The sequence below is a fragment of the Trematomus bernacchii genome, unplaced genomic scaffold, assembly GCF_902827165.1.
Source record: "Trematomus bernacchii unplaced genomic scaffold, fTreBer1.1, whole genome shotgun sequence".
In the NCBI taxonomy this organism is placed as follows: domain Eukaryota; kingdom Metazoa; phylum Chordata; class Actinopteri; order Perciformes; family Nototheniidae; genus Trematomus; species Trematomus bernacchii.
Window position 1 is genome coordinate 9,632,521 of NW_022987828.1, and position 22,237 is coordinate 9,654,757.

General features: G+C 38.2%; 2 protein-coding genes across 2 annotated transcripts in view; both read right to left on the minus strand.

Moving 5' to 3' along the window:
- Nucleotides 1-10,637, minus strand: part of LOC117499961 — a 172,703-nt gene extending 162,066 nt beyond the window's left edge. The window contains exons 1-9 of the mRNA XM_034152676.1: nucleotides 10,549-10,637; nucleotides 10,024-10,347; nucleotides 9,534-9,830; nucleotides 9,281-9,368; nucleotides 9,092-9,189; nucleotides 8,919-8,953; nucleotides 8,555-8,608; nucleotides 8,330-8,395; nucleotides 8,076-8,150 (exon numbers count right to left, since the gene is read on the minus strand). Of these exons, the coding sequence (XP_034008567.1) occupies nucleotides 8,076-8,150; nucleotides 8,330-8,395; nucleotides 8,555-8,608; nucleotides 8,919-8,953; nucleotides 9,092-9,189; nucleotides 9,281-9,368; nucleotides 9,534-9,830; nucleotides 10,024-10,347; nucleotides 10,549-10,627 (1,116 nt within the window). The 5' untranslated portion in view covers nucleotides 10,628-10,637. The remainder of the gene's footprint in view (nucleotides 1-8,075; nucleotides 8,151-8,329; nucleotides 8,396-8,554; nucleotides 8,609-8,918; nucleotides 8,954-9,091; nucleotides 9,190-9,280; nucleotides 9,369-9,533; nucleotides 9,831-10,023; nucleotides 10,348-10,548) is intronic.
- A 6,808-nt stretch (nucleotides 10,638-17,445) lies between these two features.
- Nucleotides 17,446-21,296, minus strand: LOC117499734 (CMRF35-like molecule 7). The gene is made up of 8 exons (XM_034152319.1): nucleotides 21,041-21,296; nucleotides 19,026-19,349; nucleotides 18,910-18,930; nucleotides 18,644-18,850; nucleotides 18,524-18,551; nucleotides 18,158-18,255; nucleotides 17,722-18,004; nucleotides 17,446-17,534 (listed from the first exon to the last, which is right to left on the minus strand). Exons 1-7 carry the CDS (start codon nucleotides 21,084-21,086, stop codon nucleotides 17,931-17,933), a joined length of 798 nt encoding a protein of 265 aa, XP_034008210.1. The 5' UTR covers nucleotides 21,087-21,296; the 3' UTR covers nucleotides 17,446-17,534; nucleotides 17,722-17,930.
- Nucleotides 21,297-22,237: the final 941 nt, after the last annotated feature.

Below are 22,237 nucleotides of genomic sequence, written 5' to 3' on the forward strand. Positions count from 1 at the left end.
CTGAGGCTGAGGGCTATTAGCTTTCATGGTGAAATGTGGGGAAAGAATGTTAGAAAAAGTTAAGGTCTGGGTTTGAATCCCTTAAAATGTACCTTTTGTCCAGTTTGATGCTCTATAGTAACCACAGATGAGTACATCACATCAGAGTGCATCACATACACATCTCTATTAGCATCCGACCACTGTGGAAGGAAGAAGAGGCGGCCATGATGAGATCACTTGAAACATTTAACTTTTTATATTTATGATGGAATACAAGTTGGGCCTTTTGGGGTCAAGGGTCACCTTGTCTGTAGGTTGTCTTTGTTTAACATCGCTGTATGTTACTTCCTCTTCAGCGCGATTAAGCTGCAAACCATCAACATGAACACTTTTTTTTAAATCAGGAAACATTTCATAACTATTCTCCTTTTTTAGGGCAAACAGAAGATCAGTGGAATCACCATAAGAGTTTAATAAAACCTAATTGTATAATAAAAACACATATACTGTGTTAATTCTGTGGATGGTCTTGTTTTGAAATAAAAATAAAAATATTTAGCGGCAGTAATTTTCACACAGTGACTGTCTTACCTGGCCTGAAGTCTTTCTCCTTTGCTTAACAATACTGTATGTTGCTTCCTCTTTACCCTGAAGGAGCAGAGAACAGAACATGAACGATGAATATGAACCAAAAGCTTTAATTGGTTTATTTATTTAACGTATTTCTGTGTTTCTGACCTATTGTCTTGTTAGGAAAAACACTCTTAGTAATTATCAAGATATATGTGATAAGTATCAATGCTTTTTCCCAGAGATATATTGAACTCCTGCAGCTGCAAATTCAAAATAAAGTAAAGTTTTATATTATTTGGAATTACTGCAGTGTTTATTAGAAAAATGGCTATGATAACATAACAAAATGTATTGGGAAATGAATGATCATATCTCACCATTATTGTGGCCGGTGAATCTCCTTTGGTCTGCTCTAAAAGTGAATCAATTATAAACTATTTTTACTTACAATAACACACAAATAGTCTGCATGATCGTTAATATATTGATGTTTTACAAACAATTATAATTTCGGCATAGACTTACTGTGTCTTTTGATCATTAAGCAGATGAACGAGGCAACCGGGTCCGTTACAATGAAGATCAGCGAGCCCAACGGGATGATAAAGACCATCAAGTTTACTGAAACACTGCAGCAGATATAAATAAATCAAAGAAAAGAAAACGCAAATGACAGTTTGCTAACAGTCCAAAAATGTAGTTGCATAAAAATGTATAGGCTTCTCACCTTTGCTGCTCAACCTCAACAGTGGAAAGTCTTTGTTCTGCAGTACTATAGGTGTGATTCACAGGTTTGGAGGTGGGTGCCAAGGTGGTTATTTGGCTTGTGGCTGCAACTGTAAATATACGGTAATCATCTTTTGAAATAAAAAATATATTTAATCTAGATTGAATAGAAAATTCTCAATTTACCTGACAAATATCTATAATTTCAAAATGACTTTTAGTACTTACTAGTTGTAGGTCTCTCAGTAACAGTTATGTGCACTGGCATCTGTAAGTCTCCTTTAACACACCGATACCAGCCGCTGCTCTCTGTCCTCAGTCCGCTCATAGTCACAGTGAGAACACCAGTGCTGCGTGCACTGATGTCGACTCTTGTTCCATCTATTGATCCAGACTTTGTCACACAGGAGCCGCCGGGCCTGCACCACTTCCTTTCTCCAGAGTTTTGATAGTGACACTTGATGTTTATGTTATCTCCTTTAAATCCTGTAATCTCTTGCTGATCCACGTAGAGACTGGATGTACTTTGATGGAGAACATCATTCATTGAAACTATTTAGCAACGTGGTTAGTACATGCTGCTGATGTTTCAAATATGTTAGGCACATCTGGTGAATACATTATTTGAGAAAATTAGGTAATTGTAATATTAAAGTGTTGATATTTCACAAAAGATTTGAAAAGGCGTAATTGGGCTCTTACCTGCAGTGACTGACAGGTGGAAATACTCTTTGAGATCTGGTCCATCTTTAATCTCCACAGCACACCAGTAATATGCAGTGTCCTTATCAGTCAGGTCGTTTATAGTCACAGTGAATCAGAGTGAGTCATCAGAGATCAAAAGCTTTCCTGAACTGCTTGGTGTGTTTGTTTTAACCTCATATGAGCAAGAGGACGAAATATATCCTTTACACAAGTATTTCACATGGTTTGTGTACTTTGACTCATAGAGACAAGGGATAGTGATCGAACCTCCAGCTCTCACTGACACTTTACTGACTGTAGTTATGCTGTGAATTCCTGCAACAAGAGCAAATACAACATTAGTTGAGTAAAAATGTTATAGTGCTTTTTCAGATTGTTCAGATACTCCTTCTGTCATGGTTTTGGATTTATGTTTTCATTTTCCACCTTTTATTTTGAAATGTTTTCCTCCTTGTGTCTTGTCTGGTCCTACTCCCTGTGTTTGCCTTCCTTTCGTTAGTTTCCCTGGTGTCTGATTGTCTGATTGTGTTCACCTGTTGCCCTTGTGTTTCTGCCTCACCTGCCCAGCTGTGTCTTGTCCTGTGATTACCCTTCTGTGTATTTAGTCTTGTCTTCCCCTGCTGTGTTCCATGTCTGTTCGTCTTCTCTTAATGTCTATGATACCTGTCCGTCTCTTCATGTCCATGTTCCCTGCCTCGTCTATGCTCGTCTGCTTGTCCATGTCACCTGCCTGTTCCGGTCTGTAAGTTTGTTCTTGTCGTGTTCCCCGGTTTTGTTTTTGTTAAAGCTCCCATGTCATGCTTTTCCGGTTATTACCCGTCCCCTTGTGTGTTATGAAGGTTTTTATGCATGTAAACGGTGTGCAGAGTCAAAACCCTCAAAGTACACCCTGTAGCGAGTAAAACTCTAACACAGAAAATACCTCCCCAAAACGCCTCGTTGGAGATACGTCACTGCCCATTTGAGTCTTCCATTTAGTTCCGGGTACCGCCTGATGTCATGCGGTACCCGGAACGAAATGGACCAATCCCGAAGAGCTATGGCCACACCAGCAGCGGCGTGTTCCTCCTCCAGAGGTTCGAAGAACCGGCATTTCACAGACGAAAGCTTCCAAAACATTGCCCAGTTTGAGGCCGGATATGCACAGCTTGTTTGGACCGTTTGGAGCAGGGGAAGATCTGGGTATACAACCTGTAAGTTTGCATTGTTATTTGTGTATTTATCAAACAAGACTGTTTAAATGTGTAAACTGTGTTGGACTGCTAAGCCATTGACACAGTGCTAACTGTGCTAACTAAGTTGCTAGAGTTTCCATATATCAACTCTAATATCAGCAGATGGCCTTGCATACATGTATCTCATAGCAGGAGAATGTCTGCATTCACACACAAAATACCTATTGACAGTATACTCCGGGTGATTTGCCGGTCAGTCGCGAAACGTAATTACATTATAGCTGGCGTAGCGATCTAACACACGGAGCTAGAGCTAGTTTTGGTCAGAAAAACATTTTTGTGATGCTACGTTGCTAGCGTTTAAATATATCAACTACAATGTCAGCAGATGGCCTTACATGTTTGTCATGGCAGGAGAATGTCTGCAGTCACACACACGGAATACTCATACAGTATACTGTACTGTGATTTACCGTACATTGTGACCGTACATATACTGCATGTAGCTAACGAGGCTAGCTGTATGCTAGCGCAAAACAATGTATTCATGCAAGTTACATTGTATGACCGAACGTAGCAGAATACCCGTATACGATTGCAATTATAAACACGTTATTGCTAGCCTAATATGAACCACTAGCTTTTGTTCATAGTAGTTTTATTACACTGCATTATAGTTGCCTTTCCTCCAAGCTAACGTTCATATCGTGTTAGCTACCAAGGTAAACAAAGCTAGGTTAGCATATTAGCAGGCAAGCTGTTCATTACACAACTACTACTAACGAATCTAAAACAACTAAGTTTCTCTAATATTTTGTGATTTGCATTTGATTTCGTCCAGCCAGATCCTGGCGGACAATCCATGACGGGGAAGGGATTCTACTACTACTGAGGGTGCTAAAAGGCACCGCACCGACTGTGCGCAGGCAAGATGCGAGGAGGAGGAATGGATGATATACCGTGTATATATGTATATTTATGTTCATTTTGTACATTTCTAAAAATAAAGTTTAATGGAAATACTTAGTAGGCCTATCCTTTCTTCCCTGAATTCATATATAGCAAACCATGATTTGATTTCTCATCAAACAGTAGTAGTTTATAACGGGTAAAAATAACTTACTCTTTGTTATGAGAGTAGCTCGTAGGCCACAACGGAAAGACAAGGAGACATACACGAGTTTACAAAACCACGGCACATTTATTGTGGTAAATGCAGAGACAGGTGGTTGAGAGGATCGCAGAGTTAGTCTTCCTGCAGCCGCTTTGGAGAGAGACTGTGTCCGGAGGTGTCCGTGATCGTGCTGATTAGCCTCTTCAGCTCCACCCCATCGTAAGACAAAGGCCCTGAGGCCGTCACACTCTTCTATAACAACAGTTAAAAATATATATGTATATAAAATATACCGCTGTACCGACGCCATGATAAGACTGATGTTACGCTGAGAGCAGCCGGGAAAAGCACTGACATGGGCGCAGCCTCTCTGGTGGTTGACTAATCAGAACGAGTGGCCGAGCTGACCAATCGGAGCACACTAGGCTCACAGGGAGGGGGGGGCAAGAGCTCCAACGAGTCGTTTAGTGGAGAAAGTGAATACTGCTGAATACACATGCTTGACAGAGATGCTGTATGCGAAACCAATGTGAGTTTGGAAAATTGCACAGTATAAATCTATTTTAGTATACCTCAACAATGTAATTATGATCAGTGGAAATGGCCATGACATGGGCCCTTTAAGTAGTTTCTTGTTTTTCCCTGTCTTCGGCTTTTTTTAATAAAGGTCGCTTTATGTTACCAAACCTTTTTTGCACTTGGGTCCTATTTTTCCCCAAACCTGACCGTTTCAGATGACCATTGTAAAAGTGAATAATGTTGTTTTCCACATAAGGCCATAGTAGCTTAACTGGAGGGTATTACTTAACTGACATGTTGGATAGAAGAAATACTGTATACAAATTTAAATAAAGTCTTGTGACCAACCTTTTAGTCCAGCGAAGAGGAGAAGAAAGCTCAGTTGAACAGTCATGTTGGCAAATGGGCTGGAAACCACTTGAACCCAAACACTGGCAGACTGATTCTTTAGTTCCTTTTTTTTCTATGTTTTGTTTGTGATATATGCAGTTTGTTTTGCTACCACAGAGCACACATCACTCTTAGCATCTGACATCCTACAGACATCAAACAGATGAATTGAACAGATTTGTTTGAATTCAGTTACAAATGTGTATGGTGAAATAATACAAGCTAGCATACTTATTTGTCTTTTTATATTGTCTATTACATAGTTTGCTATTTGCTTAGTTTTCCCCACATGCCTAACATTGCTGTGTTTGGCGTCCTCTTCAGTCAGAGGAAGAGGAAAACGTTTTTTAAATAAAAATGATTTGTAATCGACCAGATCTGATGAGATTTAATGCATGGTCATCTTTATTAATAATATAGTACAAGCAAAACATTTTACGATACTTTATTTGTAAGGCCGGATCAGAGGATTTACAATTAGAGTTCACTAGATAACAATGCCTCTCCAGTGCACTTTTACAATATCATTTACTGTAGACTTTGGGACAAGGTCCACATTTCTAAACAAAAGAATAGCACTTCAGGCATATGGACTGAACCTTGTTCATTTATTTAAAACATTAAACCATGACAACCATTTGAAGTATGTGTCAAACACGCACAGTGCATACAAAGTGGAGAGATAATATTAACACTACATGTGCCATCAGAAAGTTGATGTTTCGAACAGTTAAATATATAAGAAGAAGACAAGGAGGATGGCAGAAACTGAAATATCAACTTGTGATTTATTGCATTTTAATGTTTATTTTAGTTTACTTATTTTTTACTTTAAACATTATAATTCATGTTCCATCAAACATTAAACAACAAAACACATAATACAAGACATAAATGAACAAACATAATTAAACAAAACCTGTAAGATTTGTTTGGTTCCTCCTGAATGTTCAGGAGCTTGGTCATTTTGTAAGAGTGTAGAAAGCTTTTGTCAATGCATAAAATCTCTTGAGCTTAAGGATATGAAGGGGGAGAAAAAAAGAAAAAAAAGAAAGCGGTTTCTGCAAAGCCAAAGATCAGATGTCGGCAAGTTGTATTTGGTGTCTACATACGCCGGGATCCGGAGTCATGGCTAATCCTGTTGCTGTGGTCCTGAGTCCTGGATCGCGAGCCCTGGATCTTGAGTCGTGGCTGTGCCTATTGCTGTGGTCCTGGATCATAAGTCCTGGATGGATATCCTCGTGGATTCATCTTCTTATTATAGACACATGCATTTCTAAACATTTGGACTACCTATGTTGGAAATGTATTATCTTTTCAATTTACACACGGCATCTATTGCACGTCTGTCCGTCCTGGGAGAGGGATCCCTCCTCTGTTGCTCTACCTGAGGTTTCTCCCATTTTTCCCTTTAAACTGTGGGTTTTCTTCTGAAGTTTTTCCTTGTACGATGTGAGGGTCTAAGGACAGAGGGTGTCTTATTGTCATACTGATATTCTGTACAAACTGTGAAGTTTGTGATATTGGGCTACGCCTCCAGCGTTGGGTACAGATGTAGGGTAGGGATAACATTCACAGGTTTCTCTGGTGCTAAGCCAACCTGCTTTATGTTACATCATCTTCTTCCGCTTGAATCTGTTGCATAAGTGAAGAAAAAATGACATTAGGGAGGAAAGATCAAAGATGAAAATGACTTTTGCCACACTTACAGCTCTAACAGGCTGGACACAATGCTTTGAGCTAAATGCTAACGTTACATTGTCCTGACAATGTCAACAAAGGCTGAAGTATTAATGTTTAGCAGGACTGCTTACCATGTTCATAATCTTAGTTTAGCCAGTATCAATGTCAACATTTGCTAGCACAAATCCAAAAGGAAAACCGAGGATGGTGGAAATGATCTTTCATAGTATTTCGTCATTATCAACAAATTACATTTCTGACCTGATTATGGCGCTATATGAAAATGCAAGGAATCACCGAATTTGTAAGGATACAGTCTTTTTGACACCAGGACCATCTGTACCAAATTGTTTAATGATCCATCCAACAGAACAGACATAAATCGGCATCAATATGTGGGGAAAAATGTGTGTTTTTCCCCACATTTTGCCTTAAAAAAAGCTTCACTATTACCATAGAATACAACATTAAATTAAAATGTACCCTTTGTTTAGTTTGACGTTCAGCAACCACAGAGGAGTACATCACGTCCACATCTCTATTAGCTTCTGACCACTGTGGAAGAAAGAAGAGACGGACTCGATCAGATCAATTTAACAATTTAACTTTAGATGTTGCTTCATAAAAACAAATGTTTATGATGAAATAATAAAAGCTCCCTGAGAGAACTTATCTTTCTACTTCTGTAATCCTGTTGTGAAATGAAAGTTGTGGTTTTATTGCTTAAGGGTTACCTTTTCTGAAGCTCTTCTCATGTGTTTAACATCGCTGTATGTTACTTCCTCTTCAGCGAGACCAAGCTGCAAACCATCAACATGAACATGAACAATTCTTCCTCTTTAGGGTAAACAGCTGATCATTTGAATCACCATAAGAGCTTACCCAAAACCTAATTCTAAATAGTTTTTGTATTCAAATTTGTAATGTTCTGTGCCAATCATTTTTACAGTGTCTTACCTGACCTGTCTTTCTCTTTTGCTTGACAGTACTGTATGTTACTTCTGCATTAGACTGTGTTAAAAGAGCAAAGGACAGAATTTGAATCACAAATATGAACCAAAAGCCTAATGTTCAATTGTTTAATGATCCATCCAACAGAACAGACAACAATGGCCACCCATATATAGACACGCTTCTATTTTGCCTTCAAAATGTGGGGAAAAAGCTTCACTATTACCATAGAATACAACATTAAAATTAAAATGTACCCTTTGTTTAGTTTGACGTTCTACAGCGACCACAGAGGAGTACATCACGTCCACATCTCTATTAGCTTCTGACCACTGTGGAAGAAAGAAGAGACGGACTCGATCAGATCAATTTAACAATTTAACTTTAGATGTTGCTTCATAAAAACAAATGTTTATGATGAAATAATAAATGCTGCCTGAGAGAACTTATCTTTCTACTTCTGTAATCCTGTTGTGAAATGCAAGTTGTGGTTTTATTGCTTGAGGGTTACCTTTTCTGAAGCTCTTCTCATGTGTTTAACATCGCTGTATGTTACTTCCTCTTCAGCGAGACCAAGCTGCAAACCATCAACTTGAACATGAACAATTCTTCCTCTTTAGGGTAAACAGCTGATCATTTGAATCACCATAAGAGTTTACCCAAAACCTAATTCTAAATAGTTTTTTTTATTCAAATTTGTAATGTTCTGTGCCAATCATTTTACACAGTGTCTTACCTGACCTGTCTTTCTCTTGTTCTTGACAGTACTGTATGTTACTTCCTCATTAGACTGTGTTAAAAGAGCAAAGGACAGAATTTGAACGGCAAATATGAACCAAAAGCCTGATGTGCAATTGTCCTTTTACAAAGAAGAAAATAGTATGAATAAGAATAAGAGTAGAGTAATAGTAATTATGACAATAAACATCATATGAAATAAGTGTGAATGTGCTGTCTACAGTGATTCATTGTAGCTTCAAAGGGACGGTACAGTAAAGTCTTATTTTATCTAGAATTGCTGCAGTGTTAAATTATGTTAATACCAATTTCCTTTCTTGTAAGATATTGTATTTGGAAAATAATTATCTATAATATCTTACAATTATTGTGGCTGGGGATTCTTCTTTGGTCTGTCCTAAAAGTGAAGCAATAAAAAATATTGTTAGTGACAATAATGCACAGTTATCTGAATTAATAGTAAATATATTTATGATTAACACACAATAATAAAAATGCTATTATTTGGATTGAGCATAATTCGGCATAGACTTACTGTGCTTTTTGAACATAAACCAGATAAACATGGCCACCATAACAATGAAGATCAGCAAACTCAAAGGGATGATGAAGCTCTTTAAGTTCCCTGAAACACTGCGGCAGGAATAAATAAATAAAAAACACAATGTAAATGACACATTTGTATAAACAGTCAACATTTGCATGATTCAAGAAAGTCTCTCACCTTTGCTGTTTACCCTCGACAGTGGAAAGTGGTTGGTCTGCAGAACTAGAGGTTTGCTTCACAGGCTCAGAGGTGGCAGGACTTGTTGCTGCAAAGGTGAATGTCATGACATGTGGATATAGCTTTTAGAGTAAAATGACATTAATAATTGCTAAGATTTCAATTTTATTAAATAAATAAATTGCAAATGACTTTACCCAACACATATTGAAAATGTTATATTTTGAAATTAAGAATGACTTATAACACTTACTAGTTGTAGGTTTCTCAGTAACAGTTATGTGCACCGGCATCTGTAAGTCTCCTTTAACGCACAAATACCAGCCGCTGCTCTCTGTCCTCAGTCCGCTCAGAGTCACAGAGAGAAGACCAGGGACATTATTCATGGTGACTCTTGAGTTTTCTAACCATCCATTCGGCCGTGTCACACAGGAGCTGCCCAGCCTGCACCACTTTATATCTCCAGCGTTATAATAGTGATAATCGATGGTTATTTCTTCTCCTCTGAATCCTGTCCTCTTCTGTTCATCCACATATAGATATGGATTGCCTTAATCGGAAACATAATTCAATGGGAACTTGTAAGCAGCCTAGTTGGTGCATGCTCCTGATGTTTAAATATATATTTAATAAAATTACATCTCGTAAAAGCATTATTTGAAAAGAAGAACGATGAAGTTATTGTAAAATCGAAGTGTTGAAATGTTACAAAAGATTAAAAAAGTTAATAAATAGACTCTTACCTCCAGTGACTGACAGATGGAAACGTGTTCCCAAATCTGGTCCATAATCAATCTCCACAGCACACCAGTAATAATCAGTGTCCTCTCCAGTCAGATCATTTATAGTCACAGTGAAGACTCTTTGTGTTTTGTCATCAGAGATCGAAAACTTTCCTGAACTGCTTGGTTTGTTTGTTTTAACTTTATCAGAACAGAAGTCCCAAGTAGATACTTTACACAAATATTTCACATTGTTTGTGTGCTTTGACTCATAGAGACACGGGATGGTGATCGAACCTCCAGCTCTCACTGACACTTTACTGACTGTAGTTATGCTGTGAATTCCTGCAACAAAAGCAAATACAGCATTTTAAAAAGTTAAATAAAAAATGGTCAATACTATTCCTTTAGATGGCTTACATAATGTTGATGTTCAAATTAGCTCATGTTTACAAATAATTACATCATTAAAGCCTTCAAAATATTAGAAATTCCCTCTAGCATACACATAAAATATGTTTTTAAGTCTTGATTCTTGTGCCTGACCTGTAAGTCCAGTGAAGATGAGAAGAAAGCTCAGTTGAACCGTCATGTCTGGGAGTGAGTGAGTCAAGCTAAACCACATGAACACTATCACTGACAGACTGAGTCTTTAGTTCCTTTTTTGCAACTCTTAATATCTTCCCTCCTCCTCCTTCCTCCTCCTCCTCCTCCTCCTCCTCCTCCTCCTCCAAGGCAGTCACACTTGTTAAATAATTTATATACTGTATATAAACTAGAGTTTATGCTATTTAAGTGTATGTGTTTTGTATGTACTTGTATATTATAATACAATACATTGTTTTTTTTATTTAAGGTTACCTCATCTGCAGTTTTCTCACATGCTTAAAGGTGGGGTATGTAATTTTGGAGAAACCAGCTCGAGATCGCTAGAATTTGAAAATACACAGCCGGAACAAATCTGCCACTTCCTTATAGAGCCCCTCCTCCAACACACACGAACGCGCACATGACCAATGAGGGCACGAGATAAGTTTGTGCACCGATGGAAGGCTGACAGGCAGGTAGGCCATCCAGTTATTTTAGCCGGGCCGGATAAAATAACTGGATGGCCTACCTGCCTGTCAGCCTTCCATCTGCCGGCTAAAATGATTGGTCGTGCTTTTTACAGTACTACGGCTTCCAAAGATGACATTTTTTTATGGATTTTTTGTCAAAGCACTTAAGATATTCATTGCTATCGGGATGTTAAGAGCATTCCATGGAATATAACAAAAAGTGTATCTCGAGCCGGTTTCTCAAACTTACCTACCCCACCTTTAACGTTTATATATTTTACTTTCTCTTCAGTTTGATGACGATTCAAGCCAAATGTTTTTTAATATTTTATAAAATAGATGTATAGTAAACCAGATCTGATTAGATACCATGTGGACATCTTTGGGAATATAGAAAAGCATGAATCACTTCTTATAAATACTACCTTTGTTAGGCGTACACGATCAGAGGAATTACCATGAAGGTTTACTAATATCTATGCATAGTACACTTTTAAAGTATAATTTACTGTAGACTTTGGGGGAAGGTCCAGAGGTTACAAATGTTTTAAACAAGAGACCATCAGTGACTAAAACATGTTTACTAATTAAAACATTACACTACAAGTAAATGCAAACTTTAAGCCATTGTATATTCAATTAAAAATACAAATAATAAAGCTTCAAATATAGGTTGTTATGTACATGTCTACATAAAAACACGTTTTCCATTTAAAAACTTGTGTTTCAGTAACCAAAGTGTAGACACATGCAAACTTAAGAATGTAAACGTTCCTAGATGTACCTGCTGCTTAAGGCAGACGTCACCGAGCATGTTCAACACAAAATGGAGCAGTGGCCGTTCCTATAATCTTTTGAATGTGCGAGTCACCTATTCCTGAATGTCTTTCTTTCTATATGGAACTTCAGGCTTCTGTCAAACCCGCACAATTAATACAAAATGGAAAGATTTAGAAAACTGCAAAACTACATTATGAAAGTGACATTTCAGTCAGAAGAAATGATTAGACAAGAAGAGGGATAAGAGGAGGAAGACAACTGGCAGGTCAATTGTTTAATTATTGTTGGAGTATGTTTATTTTTACTATTTAATATCATTAATTTACACCAAACATCACATAAAAAAACATTATGATAAAGACAACAATGACAAATTAAAAGGTAATATTGTTGGGTTGTGAAACCTCATTTGTTGAAGAGTGTAGAAAGCGTTTGTTAATGCAAAAGAGAGGTTTGTTTGATGGATTTTAGAAAAACAAACCTGACTCTTGAATGCAAGGTGATCGTGGGAAACTAGGCCCAAGTCAGTACTTTTTTAACACATGTTGCAGCTTTGTAGAAGAGGAGATAACTAAAAGCAGAAGGTACAAACCCTCAAAAAAAGAAGTACGAGGTTTCTGCAAAACCAAAGAGCACATGAAAGCAAGTTGCAACAACATCATTACAAAACAAAACTCCAGTGATACAGATGTAGGGTAGTGGTAACACATTCACAGGTTTCTCTGGAACTAAGGCAAGTTGCTGTATGTGACATCCTCATCTTCTGCTTCAACCTGTTGCAGAACAGAACACAACATGTAATAGCTGAAGAAATATCAAACATAAACCTACTTATTCAATACTAGCTGAAAAATGTAAAGTTGATTATATTGAAAGATAATTAATCTTAAATTGTTTGTTGAATTACTTGTGTATATTTTATGATTAAAATGATAATACATTAACCTATGAGCCTTTTAGTGCGCTCTTTTAGTGCTGTACGAGTTATGGTTTTAATGGTTAAGGGTTACCTCGTCTGAAGATGTTGTCACATATCTTACTTCCCCTTCAGCCTGTGTTGGAGAAAAGAGAACGTCATTTACAGATGAGCTATTGTTAGATTTAATTAACAAGGCAAGTGTTAAAGTACTCTATTATAGGTTTGTGAGGACATACTTATGTGAGTTCAAATTGTTTTTACTGTACCTTTATGGGCTCAGAACAGTCTCATAATACACACATGCACACAGAAGGATTCACACTTGTATTTCCGGATCCACACTTGTGTTTTTCAATGGACACACAAATGTGTTCCGTTTCATATACATGTAAATAAAATCCAAACACAGAAAAAAGTTTTACATATGTATTTTTGATCCACACATATTTGTTTACCGTTTAAAACCTCTGAACCTGCTAACACAAACCGCTTTCTGTGCATGGATCGCTGTGCATTCGTGTGTAGGTTTTTTGAGACTCCCCTGACGGTCACCCGATTTGTACTTGTAATTTCTTTCATCTATAGCCAATCAGATGTCTCCTCCAGTCTAAGCCAATCACATGAGCGGGTCCCCACGAGGGTAGGATTTCTTGCGTTCATGACACTTCATATACGCATTTTGCGCTGTCCGAGCAGGGTTTCCGCAGACAGAATTTATTTTACCGGACAAATTTGAAACTTACCGGTCATGTTTCAATAATAATAATAATAAGAAGAAGAAGAATTGTGTAGCAGAGTTTCCGTTAGCAGGTAATTACCGGACTATGACCGGATATGGCTAATAACACGGGAGTAAGGATCATCTCTTTTTTCCTCTCTCCCTCCCTCTCTCCTGACAGCCTGTCATGCAGCTCGCTAAAACTTCACTCACGTTTATGTCCATATCGATCAGATCCAGCTCTCCTGATCGGCCTTTATAGAGAGCACCGATCAAACTATTAAGAGTGAATATCGGCCGATAATGACCGGCGGGGCTCCCCCATTGACAGTTCACTGTCTAGCACTGGCTTCGTAGTGCACTGATCGATTAGGCTAAGCTAACCTGTAGCTGCTCCCTCCACACTCACAACAACTTCATACAAACATAAATAAAGCAGCTGTATTCGCCATACAGGAAACACACATTTAAAACGGTTTTGCCTGCCGTTTTTATGTACACAAGCATTCATTAATGGTTCGGAAAGTGGCACTGTACCTTAATAATATAAAGGCTTGTATTTGCGTGCATTTCCTGCTCGGAAAGTGGCAATGTACTGAGAGTGGAAGTGTCCTGAGATTAGCGCCTGCAGGCAGGCTCCATGGACCTGTCAGCTCCGGACAGCGCACAATGCGTACATGAAGCGCTACGTCATGAACGCAAGCAATCTACCCTCGTGGGGGCGCGCTCATGTGATTGGCTTAGAATCTATAGATAGAAAAAATGACAAGTACGAATCGGGTGACTGTCAGGGGAGTCTCAAAAAACCCACACACGAATGCACAGCGATCCATGCACAGAAAGCAGGTTGTGTTTGCAGGTTCAGAGGTTTTAAACGGTAAACAAATATGTGAGGATCAAAAATACATATGTAAAACTTTTTTCTGTATTTGGATTTTATTTACATGTATATGAAACGGAACACATTTGTGTGTGCATTGACAAACACAAGTGTGGATCATGAAATACAAGTGTGAATCCTTCTGTGTGCATGTGTGTATTATGAGACTGTTCTGAGCCCATATACCTTCTTAACAACAATAAATATAAAGTATAAAATCAATCAATTACTATGGGCTCAGAACAGTCTCATAATACACACATGCACACAGAAGGATTCACACTTGTACTCCGTTTAAAACCGCTGCACCTACAAACACAAACCGCTTTCTGTGCATGGATCGCTGTGCATTCGTGTGTGGGTTTTTTGAGACTCCCCTGACGGTCACCCGATTCGTACTTGTAATTTGTTCTATCTATAGCCAATCAGATGTCTCCTCAATTCTAAGCCAATCACATGAGCGCGCCCCCACGAGGGTAGATTTCTTGCGTTCATGACGTAGCGCTTCATGTATGCATTTTGCGCTGTCCGGAGCTGACAGGTCCATGGAGCCTGCCTGCAGGCGCTAATCTCAGGACACTTCCACTCAGTACATTGCCACTTTCCGAGCAGGAAATGCATGCAAATACAAGCCTTTATATTATTAAGGTACAGTGCCACTTTCCGAACCATTAATGAATGCTTGTGTACACAAAAAACGGCAGGCAAAACCGTTTTAAATGTGTGTTTCCTGTATGGCGAATACAGCTGCTTTATTTATGTCTGTATGAAGTTGTTGTGAGTGTGGAGGGAGCAGCTACAGGTTAGCTTAGCCTAATCGATCAGTGCACTACGAAGCCAGTGCTAGACAGTGAACTGTCAACGGGGGGAGCCCCGCCGGTCATTATCGGCCGATATTCACTCTTAATAGTTTGATCGGTGCTCTCTATAAAGGCCGATCAGGAGAGCTGGATCTGATCGATATGGACATAAACGCGAGTGAAGTTTTAGCGAGCTGCATGACGGGCTGTCAGGAGAGAGGGAGGGAGAGAGGAAAAAAGATGATCCTTACTCCCGTGTTATTAGCCATATCCAGTCATAGTCCGGTAATTACCTGCTAACGGAAACTCTGCTACACAATTCTTCTTCTTCTTATTATTATTATTATTGAAACATGACCGGTAAGTTTCAAATTTGTCCGGTAAAATAAATTCTGTCCGCGGAAACCCTGCTCGGACAGCGCAAAATGCGTAAGTGTCATGAACGCAATAAATCATACCCTCGTGGGGACCCGCTCATGTGATTGGCTTAGAATGAAGGAGACATCTGATTGGCTATAGATAGAAAAAATTACAAGTACGAATCGGGTCACCATCAGGGGAGTCTCAAAAAACCCACACACGAATGCACAGCGATCCATGCAAGAAAGCGGTTTGTGTTTGCAGGTTCAGGGGATTTAAACGGTAAACAAATATGTGAGGATCAAAAATACATATGTAAAACTTTTTTCAGTATTTGGATTTTATTTACATGTATATGAAACGGCATTTGTGTGTGCATTGAAAAACACAAGTGTGGATCCGGAAATACAAGTGTGAATCCTTCTGTGTGCATGTGTGTATTATGAGACTGTTCTGAGCCCATACATTTCAATGATGTCCTCTCTACCTCCAAATGTAATGTCCTTCCTCCTCCTCTTCCTCCTCTTCCTCCTCCTCCTCCTCCTCCTCCTCCTCCTCCTGTAAGACAGTCACAATTGTTAAATAATTTATATTCTGTATATAAACTAGAGTTTGCTGTTTCACCACAGCTCAATTTAACAGTTTTGCTTAATTTAATTACAAATGTATATGGTATATAACACTTGTGTATGTGTTTTGTATGTACTTGTATATTATAATACAATACATGTTATTTTATTTAGGTTTACCTCGTCTGCAGTTTTCTCACATGCTTAACATTTATATATTTTACTTTCTCTTCAGTCTGATAACGATTCAAGCCAAATGTTTTTTTCTTGTTTATAAAATAGATGTATAGTAAACCAGATCTGATTAGATACCATGTGGACATCTTTGGGAATATAGAAAAGCATGAAGCACTTCTTATAAATACTACCTTTGTTAGGCGTACACGATCAGAGGAATTACCATGAAGGTTTACTAATATCTATGCATAGTACACTTTTAAAGTATAATTTACTGTAGACTTTGGGGGAAGGTCCAGAGGTTACGTGTTTTAAACAAGAGACCATCATGGACTAAAACATGTTTATTAATTAAAACATTACAGTACAAGTAATTGCAAACTTTAAGCCATTGTATATTCAATTAAAAATACAAATAATACAACTTCAAATATAGGGTGTTATGTACATGTCTACATAAAAACACGTTTTCCATTTAAAAACCTGTGTTTCAGTAAACAAAGTGTAGACACATGCAAACTTAAGAATGTAAACTTTCATCAATTAACCTGCTGCTTAAAGCGGACATCAACCTTCAGCATTTTGAACAAGAAACAGAGCAGTTCTTATAATCTTTTGAATGTACAAGTCACCTATTGGTGAATGTCTTTCTTCTATATTGAACCTCAAAGAATGTGTCAAAAAATAAAAAAATTAAAAGACAATTTATAAACACTGCCATTATGGAAGTGACATTTCAGTCGGAGCAGATGATTAGACAATAAGAAGAAGAAGAGGAGGAGGAAGACAACTGGCAGATCAATTGTTTAATTATTCTGGTTGCATGATTCTTTTTTTAAATTAAATATCATTAATTTTACACCAAACATCACATAACAAACATTATAGTAAAATAAAGTTTTTTTTTGGTTCTGAAACATCATTTTTTGAAGAGTGTAGAAAGCTTTTGTTAATGCATAAGTAAGGTTTGTTGGATGGATTCTTTAAAAACAAACCTGACTCTTGAATTTAAGGTGATCGTGGGAAACTAGGACCAAGTCAGTACTTTAAAAAATATATATTTAGCAGCTGTGTAGAGGAGATAACTAAAAGCAGAAGGTGCAAACCCTCAAAAAAAGAAGTCAGAGGTTTCTGCAAAACCAAAGAGCAGATGATAGCAAGTTGCAACAACGTCATCACAAAAGAAGTTCCAGTGAATCAAGGGTAGGGGTAATATTCTCAAGTTTCCTGGAACTAGCCATGTTGCTGTTTGTTACATCTTCTGCTTCAACCTGTTGGAGAACAGAATACAAAATGATTTAACTGAAGAAATATCAAAGAGAAACTTGACTTATGCAATACTAGCAGCTGAACATTTGAAAGTTGATTATTTTGAAAGTTAAAATACATTAACCTATATGCTCTTTCGTGCACTTATTTTGTGCTGTACAAGTTATGGTTTTAATGGTTAAGGGTTACCTTGCCTGAAGATGTTCTCACATATCTTACTTCCTCTTCAGCCTGTGTTGGAGAAAAAAGAACGTCATTTACAGATGAGATGTTGTTAGATTAAATTAACAAATCGTTTTTACTGTATCTTCTTAACAACAGAAATGTACAGTATGAAACCATAGTAAACATAAACAATGTAACATGACCTTCTCTTTACTTCCAAACCAGAAGGCCTATCAGGGAACAGTCACATTGGGAAATGAATCCACATATGTTACCGTTGTGGCTGATGATTCTACTTTTATCTGCTCTAAAAGGGAGAGAATAAAAACAACTGTTACTGACTCCTAATTTTTTTGACAACAGCAATGTACATTTGTCCTTATTTCAAAATAATTATTGCCCAAAAAACTGAAATTGCTAATACAAACTGTTTAAAAAGAAAATGTTACTGAATATTTACGGTATCTTTTGTATATACACCAGATGAACACGGTCACCATAACAACGAAGATTACCACAGCCACGCGGATACCAAAGTTCTTAAAATGTTCATAAGGACTGCAGCAGGAAATTATAAGCACCCAGATTATTGTTAAAGAATGACAGGATTGTTTAACAACATAGTCTAAAATGTACTCATCATCCTGGTCATACTGCGTATTACACTATACTGTTTTACTAAATCCTATAAAGTTTTTCTAAGTAATTGTACAGTACATTGTGTAATGCGAGTAAAACATATATAGAGATTTCCCCACAATTGTTTTTTTTATCATAAAATGGCAACTTTTCTCCAAACACTGTATGTAATGAAAAGGTTCCTGACCTTGTGTGCCCACCCTGAGCTATTACTCCTGTAACACGACAAAATAGAATGTTAATATTCTCACTCAAATCAACACAAAGATTGATGCATTTGAAGATTCAATGTACTTATAACACTTACTAGTTGTCGGTTTCTCAGTAAGAGTTATGTGCACTGGCATCTGTAAGTCTCCTTTAACACACCGATACCAGCCGCTGCTCTCTGTCCTCAGTCCGCTCAGAGTCACAGTGAGAACACCAGGGTTGCGTGCACTGATCTCGACTCTTGTTCCATCTATTGATCCAGACTTTGTCACACAGGAGCCGCCGAGCCTGCACCACTTCCTTTCTCCAGAGTTTTGACAGTGACACTTGATGTTTATGTTATCTCCTTTAAATCCTGTAATCTCTTGCTGATCCACGTAGAGACTGGGTGAATACATTATTTGAAAAAAATAGGTAATTGTAATATTAAAGTGTTGATATGTCACAAAATATTTGAAAAGGCTTAATTGGGCTCTTACCTGCAGTGACTGACAGGTGGAAATACTCTTTGAGATCTGCTCCATCATCAATCTCCACAACACACCAGTAATAACCAGTGTCCTCTTCAGTCAGATCATTTATAGTCACAGTGAAGACTCTTTGTCTTCTGTCATCAGAGATTGAAAACTTTCCTGAACTGCTTGGTTTGTTTGTTGTAACTTCATAAGAACAGAAGTCCCAAGTAGATCCTTTACACAAGTATTTCACATGGTTGCTGTACTTTGACTCATAGAGACAAGGGATAGTGATGGAACCTCCAGCTCTCACTGACACTTTACTGACTGTAGTTATGCTGTGGATTCCTGCAACAAAAGCAAATACACAAATGTTAAAGTCATATTCAATAATAATTATCCATAAGTTCTGACATTACCATGTGAAGCATACAATAAAATATTCACAAATATAAAACGTTTTATGTAATTGACCTGTGAGTCCGCTCAAAATGAGAAGGAAGCCGAGATGAACACGTAAAAAACGTTATAGTGCTTTTTCAGATTGTTCAGATACTCCTTCAGATGACCTGCATATTGTAGAAGTTCATAATGTTGTTTTCCACATACAGTAAGGCCATAATAGATTAACTGGAGGGTATAACTTACTTAAAGGTGGGGTAGGTAATTTTGGAGAAACCAACTCGAGTGCGCTAAAATTTGAAAATACACAGCCGGAAAAAATCTGCCACTTCCTTACAAAGCCCCTCCTCCAACACACACGAACGCGCACATGACCAATGAGGGCACGAGATAAGTTTGTGCACAGATGGAAGGCTGACAGGCAGGTAGGCCATCCAGTTATTTTAGCCGGGCCGGCTAAAATGATTGGTCGTGCTTTTTACAGTACTATGGCTTCCACAGATTAATTTTTTTTATGGATTTTTTGTCAAAGCACTTAAGATATTCATTGCTATCGGGATGTTAAGAGCATTCCATGGAATATAACAAAAAGTGTATCTCGAGCCGGTTTCTCAAACTTACCTACCCCACCTTTAAAGGGGACCTATCATGCAAAATGCACATTTGTACGTCTTTTATACATGAATATGTGTCCCCGGTGTTCCAGGGAACTCACCAAGTGTCAGAAAGCACAACCCTCTCTATTTTCCTCCATACCCAAATCTCTAAAAAAGGGGCTGCAACGGATCTGATAAAAACTGATCCAGATTTGAACACTGTCCTGACGTCAGGACGGTAGCGCTACGGCTATTGGGCCAACTCCACCAATCAGGAGGAGACAGCCACGGCCATTGCCGTTCGAAAGCGCTGGAGACGCTGTAGTACATATGCCAGGCCTGTAAGTGGCGCTGTAGTCTGCCACAAAAGCAGCGAAGAAGACTTGGTTACCATGGTTACCCTTCTGTTTATTCTCGCTGTGGCTTTCTTTCTCCCTCCCCGAGGCAAGCGTTTGCTCCCGCTGCAATGCAATCCCTCCCCGTCGAGGCAAGCACTGTAATTCTCTCCGGTTAGTCCACCAGCAGATGACAAACACCCACCTCTCCGCCTCTTCCAAGGAACGAGGGGACCGTGCGGCAGAGTTTCAGTTTCAGTTTGTTTCGCCGGTCAAGATGTCCGTTAAAGTTTAAATCTTCCGGACAAAATTAGAAAAGTGCCGATCAAAGGTCTTCTTTGTTATTTATTGAGCTTTAAAACAAATGAATAACGACTCTATATAATAAAACACGGAGATCTCTTTTTCTCCCCCTCTTCTGACAGCCCAGCAGCTGATCAGAGCACGTCTCCCCTCTCCTGCAGGGGGGCGTGGTCAGCAAAATCAGACCCGTAGACAGCAAACAGCACATAGAGTGAAATGAGGCATGGCTAAAATGCATGATCTGTTTGGTATTTTGAAAACAGAAACGTATAAATATACCTTATATAGGTATGGCCCTACAATATATCATTTAAATATAGCATGATAGGTTTCCTTTAACTGACATGTTGGATAGACGCATACTGTATACAAATAAAAATAAAACCTGAGTCTTGTGACCAACCTTTTAGTCCAGCGAAGAGGAGAAGAAAGCTCAGTTGAACAGTCATGTTGGCAAATGGGCAGGAAACCACTTGAACCCAAACACTGGCAGACTGATTCTTTAGTTCCTTTTTTGCTACACTTAATAACTCTACTTCTCCTCCTCCATCTGTAAGACAGACCCAATTAGTAAATGATGTATGTTTAGTTTGTGATATATACTCTTTATGCAGTTTGTTTTGCTACCACAGAGCACACATCACTCTTAGACACTTACTCTTGACATCTTACACACATCAAACAGATGAATGGAACGGATTTGTTTAATTCAGTTACAAATGTGTACAGTGAAATAATACAAGCTAGAATACTGATGTGTCTTTTTATATTGTTTATTACATAGCTTGCTATTTGCTTAGTTTTCCCCACATGCCTAACATTGCTGTGTGTGGCGTCCTCTTCAGTCAGAGGAAGATTCAAACCAAAAGTTTTTTTAAATAGAAATGATTTGTAATCGACCAGATCTGATGAGATTTAATGCATGGTCATCTTTATTAATATAGTACAAGCAAAACATTTTATGATACTTTATTTGTAAGGCCGGATCAGAGGAATTAGAATTAGAGTTCACTAGATAACAATGCCTCTAGTGCACTTTTACAATATCATTTACTGTAGACTTTGGGACAAGGTCCACATTTCCAAACAAAAGAATAGCACTTCAGGCATATGGACTGAACCTTGTTCATTTATTTAAAACATTACAGTTTTTCTCGATTGCTAACACACACAAATTATACATAAAGCACAATTATTTTAACTGACACTCAAAGAGCAAAACATTGGCTCAAATCTCCAAAACTCTAAACACGTTTTCAGCTTTTCACACAATTTGCAAATCAACATGGCACTTTTCGCAAACCACTGCACACGTTTCTCCACGTAAGACACAGGAATCTGACATAAAGTCACGTGTTAGCAGGTTTAAAACACTGATATTCAAAATGCCTCACACATGGACCAATGATCAAGAAACACATTCCACCTGACCAAACACCTGATAGCATAATTGTTGGCTAATCAATCAGGATGTTAGCACTATAAAAAGACCACAGGTGAGTACTTTCTTACAGCAACAATGGAAGCCAACATGGAAGCAAGAGCAAGAGGAAGAGGAAGAGCTGGGCTGAGAGTGAGAGGAGGAAGAATGAGAGGTAGA

Bases quoted from the DNA above. Each gene is read 5' to 3' on its own strand.
- LOC117499734 (XM_034152319.1), bottom strand. From the start codon at position 21,086: ATGACTGTTCAACTGAGCTTTCTTCTCCTCTTCGCTGGACTAAAAG. The intron at 18,931-19,025 runs GTAAGAGCCCAA...GTATTCACCCAG, and splicing joins CCACCTGTCAGTCACTGCAG to TCTCTACGTGGATCAGCAAG. The intron at 18,256-18,523 runs GTCAGGAACCTT...TTCCTGCTGCAG, and splicing joins GCTCAGGGTGGGCACACAAG to TCCTTATGAACATTTTAAGA.